The sequence below is a fragment of the Homalodisca vitripennis genome, chromosome 2 (assembly GCF_021130785.1).
Source record: "Homalodisca vitripennis isolate AUS2020 chromosome 2, UT_GWSS_2.1, whole genome shotgun sequence".
In the NCBI taxonomy this organism is placed as follows: Eukaryota; Metazoa; Arthropoda; class Insecta; order Hemiptera; family Cicadellidae; genus Homalodisca; species Homalodisca vitripennis.
Genome location: NC_060208.1, coordinates 209,205,036 through 209,227,652, shown reverse-complemented (window position 1 = coordinate 209,227,652; position 22,617 = coordinate 209,205,036). Strand labels below are relative to the sequence as shown.

General features: G+C 32.3%; 1 protein-coding gene across 2 annotated transcripts in view; it reads left to right on the top strand.

Annotated features, from left to right (window-relative positions):
* The window catches only part of LOC124355367 (cAMP-dependent protein kinase type II regulatory subunit), a 77,172-nt gene extending 56,450 nt beyond the window's left edge, over positions 1–20,722 (top strand). For both annotated transcript variants that reach the window (XM_046806484.1, XM_046806483.1), the window contains 3 exons: positions 1,649–1,807; positions 8,047–8,149; positions 13,124–20,722. In XM_046806484.1, the coding sequence (XP_046662440.1) occupies positions 1,649–1,807; positions 8,047–8,149; positions 13,124–13,254 (393 nt within the window). In that variant the 3' untranslated portion in view covers positions 13,255–20,722. The remainder of the gene's footprint in view (positions 1–1,648; positions 1,808–8,046; positions 8,150–13,123) is intronic.
* Positions 20,723–22,617: the final 1,895 nt, after the last annotated feature.

Below are 22,617 nucleotides of genomic sequence, written 5' to 3'. Positions count from 1 at the left end.
CTGACTATTATACAATACCTCATGTAAGAGTGATTTACGATATTATACAGTGTTTTTTTTTTGTGTTTTAACGAAGAAAATCTGAGTTCTTATTCTATTGAAGAACAATCGACTTTGTAAGTGAATGTGTTAAATGGATTCAAGAGACAGTTCATTTGCCTCTAATGACGGTTAGTTCAATGCTCTCTAAGACTAATGGCTGTTCTCGGATCATTGAGTCTTTAACTGGCCATGACTGTGTTGTATTCCCTTTGTATAAATATTTTATTATTCCACTTTACTGTTTTCAGATCTTTAAAAATATAAAATTGTTGCTCGGCTTATTCAATTTAGTTTATTTACCATCTATTAATTTTAAAAATTATTATTTTGAAATCTAAAGTGGGGGCTTGTAAAATTACTCTACAGTCTGTCTGTCCGTTTGATAGCTCGAGAAAAAATTAACCTATAGACTTGAAATGTTGCATGAAACTTAAGTTTCTATATAGGCAACATCGAATTTTATGATGGATGTCATTCCATGGGATTTTCCTGAGCATCAATGAACAATTTTATATTGGTCTTATGGTTAACCGTGATGGAGAAAAATCGAGATCAACGTACAGACAAACAGATTTGTAAACAAACCGATTACATTCGTGTACATGTGACTTAGTAACACATGTGACCTATTTATCTGCAAGATATCTTGATAAAGATTTCATACGTAGACCGTAAATGTTGCAACTTCATTTCTACATAGACGAGAATGAGTTCAATTTTGGTTGTTGTATATCCATGGGATTTGGTTGAACGTCATTGAAGCCTATCACTCAAGTAGATTGGTCCGGTTTCTTTTTTGTCTGCTGAGGGGTTGTAAAAATGTCTTTTGTATGATTGTCTGTCAGGCTGTCTGTCCACAGGATATCTAGAGTATGAAAACACCTATAGGCTTGAAATATTGCTTGCAAATTTCAACAAAGCCTGTTACACAACATGTGATCTAGCATACCACCACCTTGTTATATTAGTCAAGTTTAAATGTTTCCAATAAAAATTTCTTTCTTGTTATGGAAAAGTTGCAGTTTCATAAAAAAAAATAGTTAGGAAAGGTAATGTGCCATTACGTGTAGTCAAGTAGTCAGCTGCAGTCGAGATTAAATTATAACTAATCTCAAAATGTTGTGTAATTTCATCTCCAGGTCAGTTGTACGATTTGTCACTGCCAAATAGATTATGTCTAGTGAACAAGAACTATGTGAAAACTATATGTAACTCACTGTATGCTTCCATTTAGGATGTTCCAAAAATCCTTATGACACTGGCGAACGGTACAAAAATGAGCAGTATGTTGGTTCTCAAATGCAAAAAATTTCATTTTGTAATGTACCGAAGATAAGTCTGAACATAAGTGGAAATTTTACCACCTATTTTATCAGTTCACTATCCAATCCACTTACTGTTCTTCTAAGACGTAAATTTCACCATTTGAAACCAGAAGCCATTTATGCCTTGTACTGCATTGGATCATCTTTCAGATAGATAATTTTTATTACAACTGTTGGTCACTTTTTATTACAGCTTTTTTTTTTAAGAATCCTGCATATTCCGCTCTTAGTTAGGTAAATGATGACAGCTGTATGACAGAACCTGTGTTTGTCTGTGACAGTCGTACGAGAGGCTGAATCTGGCAGACGCTCTGATTCCTCGCACCTACGAGGATGGAGACCTCATCATCAAGCAAGGGGACGCAGCTGACGGTATGTACTTCGTGGAGGCCGGAACCATCAAGATAACCATCTTCAATGAGGACGGAAAGGAAGTACAGGTAATTTTATGCCTTTCAGATGTGTAGTTCAAATAGTTATCATAATGATGAGGATCATCTGTATGGCTGGAATATATGATTGTCATTGTAATTTGTGTGTGATTGGAAAATTAAATTTTTTTTATGTACTTGTACGTTGTTAGCTAAAAGATGGTTTAAACCATTAAAGTCAAGTTTACAGTTGAGCTATAAAATACTTGTGTGACCCTTACCTAGCCAAGATGTAATTTTCAGAAATTGCAGTCACAATTTACACAAACAACTACAGTTGAGCTATAAAATACTTGTGTAACCCTCACTCAGCTAAGAATATAATTTTCAGAAATTAGCAGTCACAGTTTACACAAACAACTACAGTTGAGATATAAAATACTTGTGTAACCCTCACCGAGCCAAGAATGTTGTTTTCAGAAATTAGCAGTCACAATTTACACAAACAACTACAGTTGTGCTATAAAATATTTGTGTAACCCTCACCGAGCCAAGAATGTTGTTTTCAGAAATTAGCAGTCACAATTTACACAAACAACTACAGTTGTGCTATAAAATATTTGTGTAACCCTCACTCAGCTAAGAATATAATTTTCAGAAATTAGCAGTCACAGTTTACACAAACAACTACAGTTGTGCTATAAAATACTTGTGTAACCCTCACTCAGCTAAGAATATAATTTTCAGAAATTAGCAGTCACAATTTACACAAACAACTACAGTTGAGCTATAAAATATTTGTGTAACCCTCACTCAGCTAAGAATATAATTTTCAGAAATTAGCAGTCACAGTTTACACAAACAACTACAGTTGTGCTATAAAATATTTGTGTAACCCTCACTCAGCTAAGAATATAATTTTCAGAAATTAGCAGTCACAGTTTACACAAACAACTACAGTTGAGATATGAAATACTTGTGTAACCCTCACTCGAGCCCAGAATGTTGTTTTCAGAAATTAGCAGTCACAGTTTACACAAACAACTTACAGTTGAGATATAAAATACTTGTGTAACCCTCACTCAGCTAAGAATATAATTTTCAGAAATTAGCAGTCACAGTTTACACAAACAACTTACAGTTGAGATATAAAATACTTGTGTAACCCTCACTCGAGCCCAAGAATGTTGTTTTTCAGAAATTAGCAGTCACAGTTTACACAAACAACTACAGTTGTGCTATAAAATATTTGTGTAACCCTCACTCAGCTAAGAATATAATTTTCAGAAATTAGCAGTCACAGTTTACACAAACAACTACAGTTGTGCTATAAAATACTTGTGTAACCCTCACTCAGCTAAGAATATAATTTTCAGAAATTAGCAGTCACAGTTTACACAAACAACTACAGTTGTGCTATAAAATATTTGTGTAACCCTCACTCAGCTAAGAATATAATTTTCAGAAATTAGCAGTCACAGTTTACACAAACAACTACAGTTGTGCTATAAAATACTTGTGTAACCCTCACTCAGCTAAGAATATAATTTTCAGAAATTAGCAGTCACAATTTACACAAACAACTACAGTTGAGCTATAAAATATTTGTGTAACCCTCACTCAGCTAAGAATATAATTTTCAGAAATTAGCAGTCACAGTTTACACAAACAACTACAGTTGAGATATGAAATACTTGTGTAACCCTCACCAAGCCCAGAATGTTGTTTTCAGAAATTAGCAGTCACAGTTTACACAAACAATTACAGTTGAGATATAAATACTTGTGTAACCCTCACTCAGCCCAAGAATATAATTTTCAGAAATTAGCAGTCACAGTTTACACAAACAATTACAGTTGAGATATAAAATACTTGTGTAACCCTCACCGAGCCCAGAATGTTGTTTTTCAGAAATTAGCAGTCACAGTTTACACAAACAACTACAGTTGAGCTATAAAATATTTGTGTAACCCTCACTCGAGCCAAGAATGTTGTTTTTTCAGAAATTAGCAGTCACAGTTTACACAAACAATTACAGTTGAGATATGAATACTTGTGTAACCCTCACTCAGCTAGAATGTTAATTTTCAGAAATTAGCAGTCACAGTTTACACAAACAACTACAGTTGAGCTATAAAATACTTGTGTAACCCTCACTCAGCTAAGAATATAATTTTCAGAAATTAGCAGTCACAGTTTACACAAACAACTACAGTTGAGATATAAAATATTTGTGTAACCCTCACTCAGCTAAGAATGTTGTTTTCAGAAATTAGCAGTCACAATTTACACAAACAACTACAGTTGAGATATAAAATATTTGTGTAACCCTCACCGAGCCAAGAATGTTGTTTTCAGAAATTAGCAGTCACAATTTTTGTGTTTGAAAGTTTTTATGCATTGTATTATTTTGTTATTTTTTATACATTTAAATAAGTTTTTTCAGTATTTTTATTTTACTTGAACTGAATGTTCTAGGTAAATAATTTAAAACTAAAAATTTGTTAGATTTATGTGCTTGTTGTTTTATTTTAAACGTTGATAACATTCTGGAATTAATTTTTTTATATTATATTAATAAAAACTGTTGTAGATTTATAATTTTTCTCTACATAAGAATTTTATTTTTACAAAATATGGAATTGTAGAAAAACATGTAGATTTTCATGTGGCTCGCAAAGGACTAAACACATTTTCATATAAATATTCTATTCTATTCTATTTTATTTCTAACTAACATCATATATAAATTATTACATTGTTGTTAAATGCATATTCAGGAGACCGGTGCTATGGTAAGGTGTACTTATTTTACCCTCCCTCCTCCATCTCTCTCTCCCTCTCTCTCTCACACACACCACATCACATCACCTTCCTCATGCAGATGATTGTGTGACTTTACAACGTTGTATTTACATCAACATGCTGGACAACTGTTAGTGTGTGGAGTGAAGTAGTTTTGGTAGAAGAGTAACTTATGATCGAGTAGTGGTCACAATAGTCAATTATATTGTCATTGTTCACAACAGTAATGTATTCAGTAAGTAAACACCGTAACATATTCAAACTACATTTGCGACAATACAACTATTCAGTCTTCTCTTGGCATCACTTATAGTATTTTTGTTTGTTTATTTATTACAAAATATTCTTAACAGTACAAAACGGTAACCAATTTGTGCAATTTATAGTGAGTTATGAGTAATAGAATGAGCCAATGTTTCATAGATTCCTTTTTATTCCAAGGATGCACCTTTAGTTATTATTATCATTCGTTAAAAAAAACTAACATTCTAAATGCATTTTAATGAAATAATGCACTCTAAATAAAAATAATTAATTTTCTAAATAGATTTTGTGACAGTTTGTAAATAAGGTCTTTAACCCTTAGAGGGCTAAGAGTTGATCCATCAGCCTATAGCTTTTTTTCATAGATAAGGACCACTGGTAAAAAGCGCCAGCTGTTTTAGTTTTTGTTACTTGGACCTAGAAATTATTGAAATAAATAAAAGCATTTAACCCTTCAATGGCAGGTTGCTGTGCCCTAACTGGTAGGCTGTTTTCGGTGATTGCAGACATTTTTTATAAAATGTATAAAAAATAATTTTTTCTTTTTAACGTACCTATATTTGATATCACTATTCTTACGATGAACTAAAGAACACTGTGATATATAATGCACATAATAAAATAAATATTTAAAAATTGGTGCGATAAGTCAAAAATAAAAGTTCTAGTTGTGATATGATAAAATAGGTTATGTGTATACCTAGGAAAGATAGTTAGTTGTGTGAATAAATTTAAAATTCCAAGGTATTGAAAATGTCCCAAATTGATTCTACTGTTTGAAAATGTATAGTTATATATGGTTTTATATGAAAACATTATTTTTATTTTAGAAACTGTGAACATAGTAAGAAAACAATTTTTTGCAACCATGGAAACATAAATTTTACAAATTTATAAAACAGTTAAATTTAGGACAACAGAGTTTTATAGTATACTAAAATCTAGTGAAAGATTTGGTCTACAAAGAACATATAATGAGTTGATGATTATCTTGCATTTTTCATAGAGTCAGCTTAGGATTACTGTGGAATTCTAGCCAAGTTCTCTGGTGCCGAGAAATAGTGGATAGATTATAAAAGTTGAAATAATTTAAACAATTAATATGTTATTATATAATAAAGTATACTCTTCTGATGCCTTACATAACATTTTGTCAATTGTGGTTCACGGAAAGTAAAAAATTATAACAAAAAAATCTTTGCTAGACAAAAATAAAAGTAATGTAAAGTTGCCTTAGTTCGTCTGACCTGTCGTAGTAGTTTTTGACATTGCTAAAGTTAAGTAGTCTCTGCAAAAGCTTTAAGATATGTATTTTATTTATTTATAGCCATAAAATATAACTATAAATAAGTAAAAGCCTAATAAAACTAATATTGGATCTTATTAGCAATATCCTATACAAGGCTACAACTATCTTCAAATAAATAATCTTTATAGAACTTCACTAATTATCAAAATAAATTGTTCAATATTCATTGAAACTATTTCAATTAAGCACTAATCAACGCAATATTGCCTTAGAAAAAGCTTAAATAAACGACAATGCTACTAAGGAAATTACTAACCATCACTTTTGTAACATTATTCTGTGATGTCACAGTTGACATAGAGAAATAAAATGACATTGCAATGTTCAGCATTTCTTCCCATCTCCATTGGTATATAAATCACGTTGATAACAGCCCGAATATATGACTAGAGCGAGAACAACAAATTAACAGAACCTCCGTTGATGCCAATTGGGAAATGGCATGATTAATGTTTTTTTTTTTTTTTTTTTTTTTTTTTTTTTTTTTTTTTTTTTTTAACTTACACATTTAAATAAAATAATAATTTAAAGATGTACATCATTATAAAGTGTAAGGTAAGATGAACATCAAGAAAAGTCCAAAGGCCAACTAAAAATAAAAACCTTTTATCGTAATAAGTGATACCAGGTTTTTCCCTTTATTATTCATCTCTGTTAAATAACCCCTTTATTAATGAGCTATGCTTATGTAATATTATTTTTACCGAACTCCTTGTAGACCATCCTCAATTGGATGTGAAGAGTCACTTAAAAACTATTTCTTAAGTCCAGTATTAATTTACTAAGCTTAACTTTCACAACTTGAGCCAAGGCAAGAATATTAAACCATCTAGAACAGGACCGATATTGTAAATGTTTAAAACTTTAAACCAGCGTAATTTTTTAAAGAGTGAACCTTTTGAGGTCAGATTTGCAGCATTGTACTCTACTAATAAAGAACTTTAATTTGGTATACTACTCAACCTATGCTCTAATTTAAGATTTCCTACTGACTCTTTCCGGGCCATTCCCCCTGACATGACAAAAATTATAGTTACTTCAAAAAAGTAGATTTATAGGTACAGTAATGATATACGAAATTTCATTGCTTTACCCGTAATCGTTTGGGAATTTTCCAGCCCGTGCAGGACTTTTTAAACACCCTGTATGATAACTTAATAACTATTAAAAGTGACTATAGTTCCCTTTTCAAAGCTTGTATGTTAAAGTAAGAGTGAAGAAACAAATTTCTCTTTTCTCTTTTAATAAGAAAAGTATTTATTCTGCAAATAGGACAGAGACAGTAAGCATCACTTCATTAACAACCAGTAATATGGTACTCAACTGTAATACCATCAAATTACAGGGGTTCTGTTTATCAATTGTTCTGCTTTCCACAGTATATTCAATGTTTTAAATATTTAATTTATTATAAAACAAAGACACAGATAAAATATTGTGATTTTCCAAGCGAATTTTAAACACCTCTTCATTTTATTTGTATATTTTATGATAAAATACATACTTGGAAAATATTGTTATCGAGAATCCTTTATATCGCTAAGTATCAAGGTATTCAAGTATGGAGTATCGGAATCGTCCATCCCTAATAGAATAATTATATCTTCATTCCTATTAACAGGCACTCAGCTGTTTTTATAACGGAAACTCCAAGGACATTTCTCTACAAGTAGCTCTTGTTGATGTTATTCTACTTGAAAGTTAAAAAGGAAGGAAAGAACATATTCAGAACTTGATTTTCCATTTTAATACTATTTTAATTCTCCAATAATTTTATTGGAGAATTGTGACTTTTCGTTCATCAATTATTACAAAGTAGTGTATTCCAATAAGAAGAGCTCCTCCTTCAATGAAGTGAGATCGTGTTTTATTATACGTTATGAAGTAAACTCGCAAGGTGTGATGTGTTGAAATATTTTTGTCGTTGCAGGTAAAAGAGATCAAGAAAGGCGGGTACTTCGGAGAGTTGGCTCTGGTCACCCATAAGCCTCGAGCCGCGTCTGCGTACGCTGTTGGCACCACCAAGTTGGCATGTGAGTTCTGTTGTCAAGCTTAAAATATATATTCAAATGTATATTCAGTTTAAGATCTCAACTCCTCATCAGTGTATGGTACTCTGTTTAATCTAAACGTTTTAATTATCTTTAGATTTTTAAACTATATTTTAGAAGTTTAATATTATTTAACAAATAATATTATATGCAAAAGACACAACAGCAATTCCCAAATCCACTTCTAGTATTGCCCTTCATATGTTGGTTGATTCAAGACTTTCTTTTTTTGAATTATCAAGATGGTTTACAGCCAATGGTTTAAAATTGAATTCTACTAAAACTCAATTAGTTGGTTTCCAAACTGTTCAAAGCCAGAACCATCTTGAATTTAACTTCAATTTAGAGTCAACGCATTAAGGTTTTGAAATCAACAAGGTTTTTAGGAATCCATAAGAGACTCAAATCTAAAATGGACTGAATGTTTTTCAAATTTTGGGAAGAAAGCTTAACCCTTCAATGAATTGCGACGTACGTGTTACATTTACGTTATTCCAATGAGCTCACACCGCGACGTACGCGGTACGTTTTGTGACATTCGATCGTTCGTTCAGCAAATAACTGGTTATTTTTAGACTAATATATTCTAAACGCATACTCGTTTTAAAGCTACTGAGTTGAAATATCGAATGGTTAAGTTATATATTGATTTATTGTTATCGATTCCGTTTAGCAAAACAATCGATAGTGGGTCAGCTGATGACAAATAGTCACTGCGCAGTTCAAGTGCTGCCGGCTAAAATAGTCGGCCCGCGTGGGATGACTATTTTTATAACAAAGAAAAATATAACAAAGAAGTATTGAAACCTGCAGTTGTTGTTGAATACAACAAAAATATGGGTGGAGTGGACTTGAGGGACCAAATGCTGGAAAGTTATTTGATGGAAAGGAAACGGGGCACAAAATGGTATCTGAAAGTGTTCAAACGATTACTTAATATAACAATTCTAAATTCCTATGTAATCTGGAAGGCCAAACACAGACCATCTCTCTTTTAGATTAGGTTTGATCAAAGAAATTATCGAAAAATATCAACCTGGTGTTCCTAAACAAGTACATGGTAGGCCATCAACCGAGCCACCTCCGTCTCGTCTTACAGAAAGGCATTTCATTGAGAAGATTCCTGCTACTGGGAAAAAATTCAAAAGAAGATGTGTGGTGTGTAATAAACATGGAAGGAGGAGAGACATAGTGTATTGGTGTCCAAATTGTGAGGCAGGCCTATGCCTTGGAGAATGCTTCAAGGTTTACCACACTACCACTAACTTTTAGTGTAAGTAACCATGTTTTGTTATATCTCGGTCAGGATAAATGATTAAATTAACTTATTTTATCACTAAATAGGTTTTTTCTGTTCATAGTTAATGTAAAAAATTATATAAAATATCCCTATAAGAGTAGTTTTATAATTTTTATTGTCCTTATAGTAAAAAGAGTCAAAATAAAGGATAACGGGTAAAAAAGTGGTGCATACTGGGTTGGACTGGACTTTTAAAAAAAATGCGTTGAAGGGTTAACTCTGCTTGTTTCTAGATGTCAATCTTAAGAAATGATGTTGACTTCAAAACAAAACTTATTATTTATCATGCTATGTTTGCTTCAGTCATGCAATATGGCATTGGGTTGGGGAAATTCTGGCAGGTTGGCAGACACTTTCAAAATCCAAAAGAAAAATTTAAGGATTATGACATTTTCCAAAAGGAGAACTTCATGCAAAGGAATATTTAAAGACTTAAATCTGTTAACCTGTCCATCAGTTTATGTGCTGAGATGCTTATTGTTTGTAAGGCAGAATTTCAAACTCTTTTTTGCAAATCATTAGAACCATAATTACAGTACAAGAAATAGAGATATGTTGCACTTTCCGATTCATAGACTTTGTTTGTTTGAGCGTTCACCACAATATTTTGGAAGAAAATTATATAACAAGTTGCCTACTAGATTTAAATCAATTGAAAAATACAATGAATTTAAATAAAAAAAATTTTGATATATGTTAAAAGAAAAAAATATTACTCTATTGATATTACTCTATTGAAGAGTATCTATGTGATACAATAATTTAATAACATTATAAATATAAATAGATAAATTTATACATTTTATTTTTATGACTATTTATAATTATAATACAATATTGTACATATTTAATTGTATGACATTATACCTAATAAATTAAACATTTAAATTTGATGATGTTTCATAACTGATAATAATACGAGGGTCCTCCAGAAAGTAAAGAACGATTGCGCATCACGGGCGGCGCAGTTCCCCCACCACCGCGGTAGATAGCTTGTTCGTTAGCCACACCTTCTGCCTCAGTGTGAGCTGAGTAGCGGTACCGTGAGGTCACGTTTGCATCTCCTGTGAAAGTTTAAAATGGCGGCGTTAATTGAAAATCCCGCCAAGTGTGAACTGCGTAGTGTGATACGGTTTCTGAATGCACAGAATGTTCGACCTATTGAAATTTATAGGCAAATTAAGGCAGTTTACGGTGACAATGCGATGAACGAGTCATCAGTGAGAAAATGGTGCATTCAATTTAAGGAAGGTCAAACTAATGTGCACGACGAGGAACGAAGTGGAAGGCCGTCACTCGTTACTGACGAGTTGGCAGCGAAAGTTGATGGAAAAATTCAACAAAACCGTCGTTTCACTTTGAGTGGTCTAGTGGAATTTTTTCCACAAATTTCAAGGTCGCTTTTGCACGAAATAGTGACTGAACGTCTTGGTTATCAGAAAATGTGTGCTCATTGGGTGCCTAAGATTCTTACTGATGTCCACAAGACTAAACGGATGGGAGCAGCTCTTGAGTTTTTGACTCAGTATGACGAAGAAGGTGATGCGTTTCTTGACCGCATCGTAACGGGTGACGAAACTTGGGTTTCCTATCGAACCCCGGAAACAAAGCTCCAGTCAATGGAATGGCATCACTCGAATTCACCAACAAAAAACAGGAAAGAAAAACCAAATTTGAACACCAGGAAATTGATGGCAACAGTTTTTTGGGACCGAAAAGGCCTAATCCATGTGGAGTTCATGCCGAGAGGCGAAACAATCAACTCAGAGGCCTACATCGAGACCTTGCATCGGCTTCGCCGCGCTATTCAGAACAAACGACGCGGAGTGCTGTCGTCAAAAGTGGTGCTGATCCACGACAATGCTCGGCCTCATTGCAGTGCACGAACCAAAGCAGAACTCAATTCTTTCAAATGGCAAATCTTCGGACACCCTCCGTATAGTCCAGATCTGGCTCCGAGTGACTATCACTTGTTTCCAAAGTTGAAAGTGTTTTTAGGCGGAAAAAACTTTTTGGGTGACGAAGACCTCAAAGAAGGAGTAAAAACGTGACTTCATTCCTTGGCGGCGGAACAGTATAACGTCGGTATAGAAAAACTGGTGCCACGCTACAACAAGTGCCTTGACAGTTCCGGCGATTTTGTAGAAAAATAGAGTAAGTTTATAAGTATTTATAAATAAATTTTCATGCTCTTATCTTTTGTTTTTATTGACTTATAACAAAACGTTCTTTACTTTCTGGAAGACCCTCGTATTAAGTTCTATTTTATATCTTGACAATGTCACCCGTTCTTCCAGCTGTGCTGGATTAAAAGAAAGTATGTTATGTAAATTGTGACAATAAAGAATTTGAATTTGAATGAATAGTTTAAAACTTTTTCATGCCACTTTTGGGAGGTGGGTCTGTTTGGTGATTTGTACCACACGAGAGAAGTCACATGAACATGGTTGGTCACATGTTTGCTAAATAACAATGCTCTTTTATTTTTAATTTTTAATTTCCAAAATCCCTTGGATCTTTTGTACCTGTGATCTGTGATTTTTTAGGTACAAACAGGAAATAACAGCACTAGTTGTAAAGATTTATAATCACTTGAGATATATATATACATATTTTGTCAGCTGATTGTTACATATTGTAACAGATTCAATTCAATCTTTTCTTGACTGTTTCTATATGTTGTACTGTTTCTTCTGCCAAATAAAATGGAAATAGACATAAAAATATTAGAGCAGGAATAAGTTTGTTCCCTACCTATGTGAGGTTTTATTTCTAAAACATAGTTTAGAAGGAATTTTTAATTTTATACAAATAAACAGCGTAAAACATTTAATTGATATTCAAGATTTTTACTATAGTGCTGCTTTTATGTTAACACTATTTTTTCTTTCAGTTGGTTATTAAATTTTTGTCATTCACTGATATCTAGTAGTGATTTCCTACTGGAAATGATTTTCTACTAGAACTTTTGGAGACGGTCTGATGTCTGTTGCAGCCCAATAGACACTTAAAACAATGTCTACTCTTCAACTTTTAAAAATTTTATAAATACTCTTCCTTTCTTTCTGGAACTTGATTTATAAATCGTCAAATATTTCCTCTTGCAATTCACTCCTTACTATATAATATTTTAATACTAATAATCTGAAACGTAAAGAAGATAAATATCTAGACAATTGATCGGTAAAATTAGTATCTCAATTTTCAACAAAAATGAATATATAAACAATAAGTAAATGTTCTTTATCTTTTATTGCAATTTTTTCAGCAACATTTTGTCCCAAATCTATATATTTTTTTTATTTCCACTAACATATACACTGCATAAACAACTGCTGAACTTCTGATTTTTCTCAAGCAACAAATACAGAACTTTAGTTCAATCGTCTACCATTTCTAATCACTTTAATTCATTTAGAAAATATATTAAATCACTTTCAAAAAGTAATTTTAAAGCTTCAAAAATTATTTGATATTTTTTTACTCAGATACTACGGATAATCCACAATGTGGATAAACCACCCATGGATAGGCAAGAGTTTTACTTTATATGTTCTTACTAATAGAGTTTTCTTATCCTGTGACCATCAAAATGTATTTTGTTTATTTTTCACAGCAATTAGGAATCATAACTAATACACGTGATTTTATTACAGTCCTAGATGTTGAAGCGTTTGAACGGCTACTTGGCCCGTGCATGGAGATTATGAAGCGGAACATAGACGACTACGAGAGTCAGCTGGAGAAGATATTCGGCTCCAAGCACAATATTACCGATGTGCGATGAAGTCGCAGTCTCAGCCCCGCGTAGACACCCACACCACTGACAGACAGTTCCGGTTCAAGTTTTCACCAAATTAGTGTCATCATATCAAATCTGTTTAGTTAAATGTTGGATTACCGGTCTCTGACCACTGTTTGAGTTGATGCCTTTTGTAGCGTCTTTTTCGTGTAGGATGGCGTTGTTCGTGAGGAAAATGTTTTTGGACTTAATGTCCGTAACGTTGAAAATAAATTAATTTTACAAATTGTAAATAAGTTTATTTGTAGTTTTATCATAATTTTTAGTTGAAAATTATTTAAAACAGGAAAGTAATTTAGAGGGAAATCTTCAGTAGGCCTATCTGAAGAAAAATGGACAAAATATTTAGATGGAATTACGATCAGACTTGTTTCTTGCCTTATGTAAACATTTATCTGATTTTTCGGTAAATATACAGTATAACTTCATTTATCTGAAAAAAATAATTGAACTATTGAAACTATTATCAGACTAAAAATATGACAATTAGAAATATGATTTTAATTTTTTTTTATTTCTAAAAGAAAATAATACAAGTCAGAACGGGTATGAAATGAATTACATATTGAGTGAGTGTGCTGCCCTGTGTAGTCTTGTTACTATATAATTTCAACCGATCCTTAGAGAGGTCGTTAATTAATCGACTGGTCACCATAGAAACTAAGAAACCTACAGATTTATGTGGAATCTGAACTACTTACACAGTAGTCTGAAAGTTTGATACTTCTCTAGTAGTGTTCATGGTGATTGACGTTTGTTAACATGTAGACGTTAGAGTCAATCTCTGTCATATCAAGTATCTAGCTAACGTAGTAGCTTTAACTTGTTAGCCTGCTAGTTAACAAACCCCTGAACCACAGATGCTGTCCACATTTCACTAGGAAAAGTAGTGCATGCATTAGTAATGATATTAAATCTCTCCCTGTGATCAGTCCAAGTGTATGCAGTTTTATTAATTTAATAATAATAATAAAACCTTACGTACAAAAGTGTTTATTTCTCAATAATGAAATAACTATACTTGTTTACTTGAAAGACCAGTGTGGGGGCACATACTAGGGTGTCTGTTGCCCGCATTTTTACTGAATTTACTAGATGACTTGTTACTCGCTGACAACAATTATATGTCAAAATTTGCGTTGAATATACTGTCAGTTTTTTTATTCTGGTAATTATTATGTAACCAGTAAAGCACGTAAGAGACAGCACGGTATTTTCCTGAGAGAAAATCGTCTTTGTAATTCATTTAATCACTACTCGCTAGTACTTCGTCAGCTCACATCGTTCGATTGGAGTTTTAGGAGAGGAGGCCAAATCTTTGCAAGAATCACCGCCCCACGTTATCTCGGCAAACACTCACATAGATATACAATTGATTTATTTTCAGACGACAACACCGTGCAGAGAATGTAATCATACTCTAAAAATATGTTTTTGTTGGTTGAATTATTGTTAGATGATTTTGCAGGTTCAGATAAATGAAGTTTTACTCTAGTCACTTTTGAAGTTGTCTTCGATTTCCTGTGTTTCTGTATTTTTCAAAATAACTTCACTTTACAAATTGCCTCAAGATCAAATTTATCACCAGCGTTATGAGCAAAACAATTGCTAAAAACTGTATTTCCTTTAAAAAAAATCCAAAAATATTTTCCGACCATCCAACAAATTTTAAAGCTTTAATGTATATTTTGTTCAAGTCACATTACACTATGGGTCAACAGGGCAATGCAACAGTTGTAGTGTAAGTTCTTCCTCTATTTAGGTGCTAACATGAGTAAGCATCATCTCGCACGTCTACACCGTAGAAACATTCTTGGCTCACGTGCATCGTAGCTTCATACTTGCTGAGCTGCTTTAAACCGTTTGGTTCATTTATTAGGGAAACAAATTCAGCTCTGTACTTCTGCGTACTTTTATAAAAAACATGATATCATCTCATTTGTATTTGTTAAAAAGTAGTGAAAAAGTATTGTTATTTGTGTACGTGCAACCTGCAATCTGATAACGATAAAAGACTATAACAATAATACCACAGTGTGATTCCTAGGCCGTTGTATAAAACGTTGAGTTTTCCATTTGTAATTGGCCTCTGTTCACATTCTCAATGTATTCTGCCCAGCAATACATACATTTTTGCTATGAACAGTACATTTATATTGTGTTAATCAGTGTCTTTTAGTGTTACATTTTCAGATAAATGATAATGCAAATTTAAATGATCAAAGTGAAAGTGAAAACAAGTATATTGTTTATATATAATTCGTGTTTGTAATGTTTGTATCAATGTGGAATAGTCGTCGTCTTCTGCTTGATGTTAACCAGTATTATATTTTTATTCTAAACGATGAATGCTTTAATCGCAGTTTAAATAAAATGCAATCGCTGGATTTTGCGAGGTATATTCGACAGGACGATGTGGTGAATATCTCAAACTACCAGTTACGGCCGTGACCTACAGAACGATCTGGTCAGTTAAAAATATTAACGCCTTTCGGCCCAGAAACAGAGTGAGTACTCAAGATCCTATATAGAGCCGCAGTAATGGTGATAAAGAAAAATATTTATTTGTGATTATTTCTGAGTTACGAGAAAGTGTATTGCTTGAAGTCTGGAGCAAATAACGTTGAAAATAAACGTACAAATTCAATATTAGGGATAAGAGGATTCTCAAATAATTAAAGATATTTTTTACTCGGGTTTTGCTGGAAAGAATGTAGAATTTATCTCGAATAAAATAAAAATTCTAAAATGATTTGAGATTTGTTCGCTGACAGTTCAGTGAAGAATGAATTCAGCCGTGAAAACAATGGATACTATTTTATAAACGTTAAATCTAGTCATGATTATTCACCTAACTAAATGTTGTTATCAACTATTATATTTTATTTATTTGTTAAAGAGTTTAAATATTTTATTACTTGAGAATAGTGGGTGTGTGGTACAAGTGCAATTCTCATGTATTATGTGTCTGTTTTTTATGTTGTACCTTGTATTCTTCTAATAATTATTTTAAGTAATCATCACATATAATTTATGGTGTTTAAAATGTAAATGGTATAATTTAACCTTTGAATATGTGGTATTGGCTGCTTTGATTTTATACATATTTTGAACTACTACTTAGTAATAGATTTTATTTTTTCTCACAGCTACTCATATAAATAGATATTGTAAGTGAATTGACTTAGTCTGATCCGTATTACGCTGTTTGTTGTTTTCAGTCAAGGTCAGATTATGTAATGAGAATATATATAGACAATCATCCCACACACCTGCGACTTCTGAGTTGCTGTTAGCTTATGTTGTTACAACTCCTCGAGCGCTGTTGTTGCTTAGTTCCGTAGTGTGCCACTCTACTTGTGCGGAACTGTTATAAATACTGATGCACAAATATTCAGTAGTGGTCATTTCAGTTTTGGCTGCTTCCCTATAACAATTTCCTGCATCGTTTTGTAAATACATTTCAGTTGAGACGTCTCCAACGGCATTACTTTTGGCAGCCGCAGTGAAAATTGTGTTTCATCCTAGCCTGTAAAATTTGTGTTGTATGTATCAATAAAGTATAATATTTTTACAAATACCCGAACAAGAGCTTTATAGGTGATAAACTATCGGATCTGTGAGCGTTGAAGTGGACTGTTTTCAATTTTTAGTCTGTGTCCTTATTTAACTATCGGAACTACGTTGTTTAGCTGAACAGTATTACATTAGCACCAGTGAGTTGTTCCAAATGAGTAAGCTGCACAAACCAATGAGACGAATGCACAATAGCACAAATTTTATTTGTTATTCGTTGTTTTAGAACGTAATGTTTACTGAAAGTGAGAGAGAAAAGTAAATTGTATTTAAGTTGTTACTATTGTACATATTTGTATTTCCAGTGTTGTTGTCAAGAACATGGTTGTATGACAAATGGAAAAGAATGAGATGAGCTTTGTTTGAATGAGACAAAAACATATTTTTTTAGATTACAGATTTTAGTTGGTTTACATTATATCTAGTAAATTTATAGATTTTAATTCTGTTATTTTTTAAAATGTACGTTTATTTATTTATTACATATTGGATTATTTGGTATATACATATAAGCTCATGATGTTAATTCGTTTGTGTATGTGGATTTATTGTTTGCTATTGATTTTTTGCTTGGCATAGTTCAAACAATGAGTGTTTTCTAAAAATAATGAAGATCATTATTTAAAATATTAATTTAAAAGTAGTTGCGTTTCCAAAACATTACAGCAGATTAAAAACTTTATCGTTGCACTATTTTGAACTTTCATTTGAGACGAGTTTGTAATGTTCTGTATCCGATTGTCTCCCAAGGGTCCAAAAAGCATTGTACGTATCTCAGCCGAGACTGTCGAGTGTGCGTGCGTGAGGTGTGAAGTTATCGTGTTGTTGTGCCATCTCTATAATCAAAATACGTGTTAGAGTAGCTCCGTGTCTCGTGACTGTTCAGCACATTAGCTGCGTGTCCGTGTCACGACCTGTACCTCCCGACAATGTTTAAATCTCTGTTTTTAAGTTGATCTTACATCTGAACTGATTTTTTTGACAATGAACTTTAATTTTGGTATGAATAATCCAGTTTACAAAGTTTTAATTAAACACGTCTGTAGTTATGAAACAGCACGTATGAGCATTCAGAAAGTGCATTATTTTGTTTGGTGTAATGAGAGAAGTAGGGAGAAGTGCATTTGATATACGCATTGATTCAGAGGCAGTGCGTTTGATATACACGTCGATTCAGAGGCAGTGCGTTTGATGTACGCATCGATTCAGAGGCAGTGCGTTTGATATACGCGTCGATTCAGAGGCAGTGCGTTTGATGTACGCATCGATTCAGAGGCAGTGCGTTTGATGTACGCATCAATTCAGAGGCAGTGCATTTGATGTACGCATCGATTCAGAGGCAGTACACTTAGTGGTTTCCAGTTTCTATCTAATAATAGGCCACTCGAAAATACATTTTGATTGTAAAGTTCCTGGGTGTAAATGTTTTGTGGTGAAACCTGACAGCAGTCACAATGAATTGTGAATTTGCCATTACAAAAACTCTTGTTGGTGTACGAATATTGTTAGTTTGTGAGGCAGCTAAATATAATGATTGCTGATATAGTTATTCTGTGAGTCCAGCATTGGGTTAATCTAATTTTCTATTTCTAGTTTCTGTTGGTTGTATTTAAAAAATTGAGATTGTAGCTTTTCTTCATTTTAATAAATAGCCTCTCAATATTTTTAATTATTATGAACATAAAGTTAACGTTTATGTATTTTTTTCCTCACTGTCATTTTCATTATGAATTGTTTTTCAAATTCCCTTTTGGAAAAGGCCATGATAAACTTTGATTGTGCTTCGAAGCTCATCATATTTATATTCCTTGTCAATATTTAACAATTGGAATACTAATTTCATCACAAAAATGAGTTGCAAAAATAATTGTGACAGCAGTCGGTACGAGTAATTTAAAGAGCAGTCGTATGATTCTATAAATAATGACATCCCTCCTCCATCATACTACTTCTCTCACTGCACTGAACCTTAATTCACTTTCTGGAAAAACAGGCAGTAAGATCAGTCTAGTTTACGATTGACTCGTTTGATTGATATCGGCAAACATTGACAATTAAGAAAGAGAACATTCCATTTCTATAAATATTTTGAAATGCAATATAAATTAAATCTTCAATTACTAATAATAGATATAATTTTATTAAAATAAAGTTACTACTAATCATTGTACATAGTGAAAAGTGTAATTAAAAATTTTATTAATTTTAAAAACTGCCTCATTCTAATAGAAATGCTTTAAATTGTGTAACTAAGTTTAGGTTAGTTCAAAATTTCATCTGACATAGCTTTAAATGGTGCTTAATTACAGTTTTATAGTGATGTTTTAATACAGATTTGACTAGACCATAGTCATAGTTCTTAGTGACAAAATCTGTACAATTTTGAAGCATTGATAACTAGTATTTCTTATCTAACGTATCACTCATGTTATATCAGCCTTTTGATGTTCACATGTAAATTTTAATTGTTTAAGTTATTTATTGGCAGTTGTTATTTATTTAGTTCTTAGCTAGTTTTTAAGAGCGGATCATCTTCTAAACAGAATTGTTATATCAGCAGAGGATCTAATTGTTTAATTCCTCTTGAATAAAAAGAGTTGTACAGCTTTATAATTCGGTTCGGTTGTTGTGTTTTAGTTGGGTTACTAACTGCCTCGGTTATGGTTTCCATTGAGTGATGACTGATCTGTTCAGTTATAATGTGCCATCATCAGATCTGCCCATCCTTTGGAATCTGTTGCTTGTTACTATATTTTATCACATTAGTGTTAGTGTAGAGTTTTCATATTAGTTAGTTCTTGAATGCCTTTACTTACAGTACCTGTGTTGATTGGACCCAGGGTGGCCGATGGGATAGGACAGTCGGGACAACCGCTTAATATGTGTGGAGATGCTGCAAACATACGCAGGCGTTTGTCGGTTTTTCTTTCTTAATTCAGTATGTTTTCATTTAATCTTCATTGACATTTTAGTCTTCCTTGAAAAAATGTGCTAGCACAAAAAAAGCTTATTACCACAAATAATTTTTCGATAAAATTTAGACAATAATAATGTAAAAATTTAATAAAATCTATTTCTATAACAAAACTTCAAAAAATCTATTATTGTACTGGAATATTTGTTTGTATTTCTTTAGTAATCCTTTCAGTGCCATGTATTTTTCCAAAATATTAGTCAAAGATACTAGAATCTTTTTAAGGTGCTGTACAATATTATCAAGAAAAGCCATAACTTGTTATTTATTTGTCGAATTTCTTAATTCCTTACTAATTTTCAATATGTCTTAACAACTGTCTACAAAAATTAGGAAATGATAACACTTTACAAAGTCACTTAAGTGTTTGTGCATGGTTGATCGTTAGCTATTGTGATTAAGCTAACTTTATATATGTTTAAGGAAACAGTTTATTTCATAGATTTAAAGTCTGGAAAACTATTTGATGCATTTCCTTAAAGCACCCAGCTACGTACACGTAGGTACTGAAAAGGTTACTTAATCTCTTAGGGAAAATTTATAATTCCGAGGTCAGCACGGAGTGGCCACCCTGTCACGATATCCCTGATCAATTCAAGTGTAAAATATCGCTACGCTTAAGCTCCGATGTTGTGTTCTCTTCCGTCAGGGAAGTGCTTATCACATGCCTGTCGCGGAGATACAGATACCCAAAGTAATAATAAGTATAAGGCAGTTACGAGATATATTATAAAGTTTTGTTGTTAGCAGAGGTAGTGAGTGTTAGCTGTACCCCAGGTCTCACACATCACTACGTACCGTACGTTACATCATCAGTTGTAGTATTTATGTATATTATTTCACATAGTTTCTCCTGTACAGTATGATGCGTAACAAAAAGATAATAAAATGCTTTAAACACTCGCCTTGCTTGATTTTAACCCTTTTATGACTGAGTATATGCATAAACAGAATAAAATAATGTATTTGTAACTAGCTATTTACTGCGGCTTCGCACGCTTTGCCTGTATATGAGTACTTCTGGTTGAAGTGAATTATATTTCCAACGTCGAGTTGCCACGATCAAGAAAATCTGTAAAAAGTGTATGTTTATAGCCATTGTGCACGTACATGTACTTTATTATAAAGTGGTCTAATACTCTTAAGCCTTAAGTTCAACCAGAAATTGATTTTAAAAACAAATATACATCAAAACTTAGCCCCTTCAAATAATGTTTGGCTATTTAATATACGTAACTGTGTCATAATTGCAGTTTATAATGTGCAGGCACTTAACTTTTATATTTTGCAGAGCCGCCTTGTGGCGAGTTACATCAATGGGCATAGTATATAAGCCTTCTACACGGAAAAATACATATACGAACAAATTTTCATAATGATTGGTCAAATAGTTTACAATTCTATAAAGGACATACAGACAAACATTCATTTTTATATGTATGGATGTTAAATTACATTAGGTTGGAACTTCGCTCCCGTAATATATGACATAAAAAAATGCTTAATTCGAATGTAATAATATAGTGTAAAATTTGTGTGACAATAATTTACTCTTCTATTTTTATTTCTGTAAATAGTGCTACTGGAAATATTTTGGGAATGTGAAAGTGAACTAAATTCTTCAATTTTATACATGCAAGCTGAATTGTTTTGATAAGGAATGAAAATTTTTTTTTAATATGTATATTTTTTTCTTCTTTTTTATCTTTTTAGTAAAAAAGTTATAAAGTTTAATTTCCATGTAATATGAACCTTTTTCCAGCATAGTCAGACGATGAATGGGGTATTGGCGCTTCGTTTTATTTATAGTGTAGTAATCATAATTAGAAAGAGCTTCTGTATATAATTGAGGATTTTTCCTAACAACATTAAGGTTTCTAAAATGTACAATGCACGAATAGTTAGGATTGTATGTGTTTAACAAAATTCTCTGCACAAGTCTCAATAATTTAGTGATAACTCAAGAAGTGACCACCTTGTTTAGTTCTAAATAATTTACAAAAAAACCTCTTCAGTATCTAATTAGCAAACAATGAGAAATTTTTTGATACAATATTATATATTTTATATAACCCTTTTGACAAGTTTTAATCTACCCAATACGTTTTGTTCTACGTGTGTTTTGACGTACTTGGTACGTTCTGTGACACCAAATAGAAATTAGTACATTTTCCAAGCAATTTCCAGTTTTGATCATTAAAATTGCCTTAGACGTAGGGAATTATTATTAGTTTACGTCCAAATTCAATAAAACTAAGACCCGTCCAGTATATTATAGTAATTATTAAGCTTTAAAACTTACACCCATCCACCATCTCGAAACATACAGTGTCCTGTAACTCTGGACAAAGGTATACAACGTTATTGCTCAGGTCAAGGAAATATGGGTCTCTGATGCTTAGTTTCTCATCTGTCTGTCTGTATGTGTGTTTTATAAAATTGTATATCTTAAAAAGTAATAAAATGAATTATACTAAATAGAGTTAAAATTGTTATCATAACAAGGCCAGTTACTGAAAAGAGTATCATGAAATTATCTTTAGTATTTTCAAAATGGGGGGCATTGAAACTTTTAAACTTTAAATATCTTTAAAAAAAAACTAGCATTTTTTTCTCAAGAATTTACAGAATAATATTTGTAAAAATATTAAATTTAAACCTATAATTGCTTTTATATGATTTTTATTTGCAAAAGACTACAATATTAACTGATATATAATTGGAATGCCAGCGTTGCTAATTATGAGAAGCTGCTTGTGTTGTGTTTACTACTTCACAATAGATGCTGTGTTATCTTA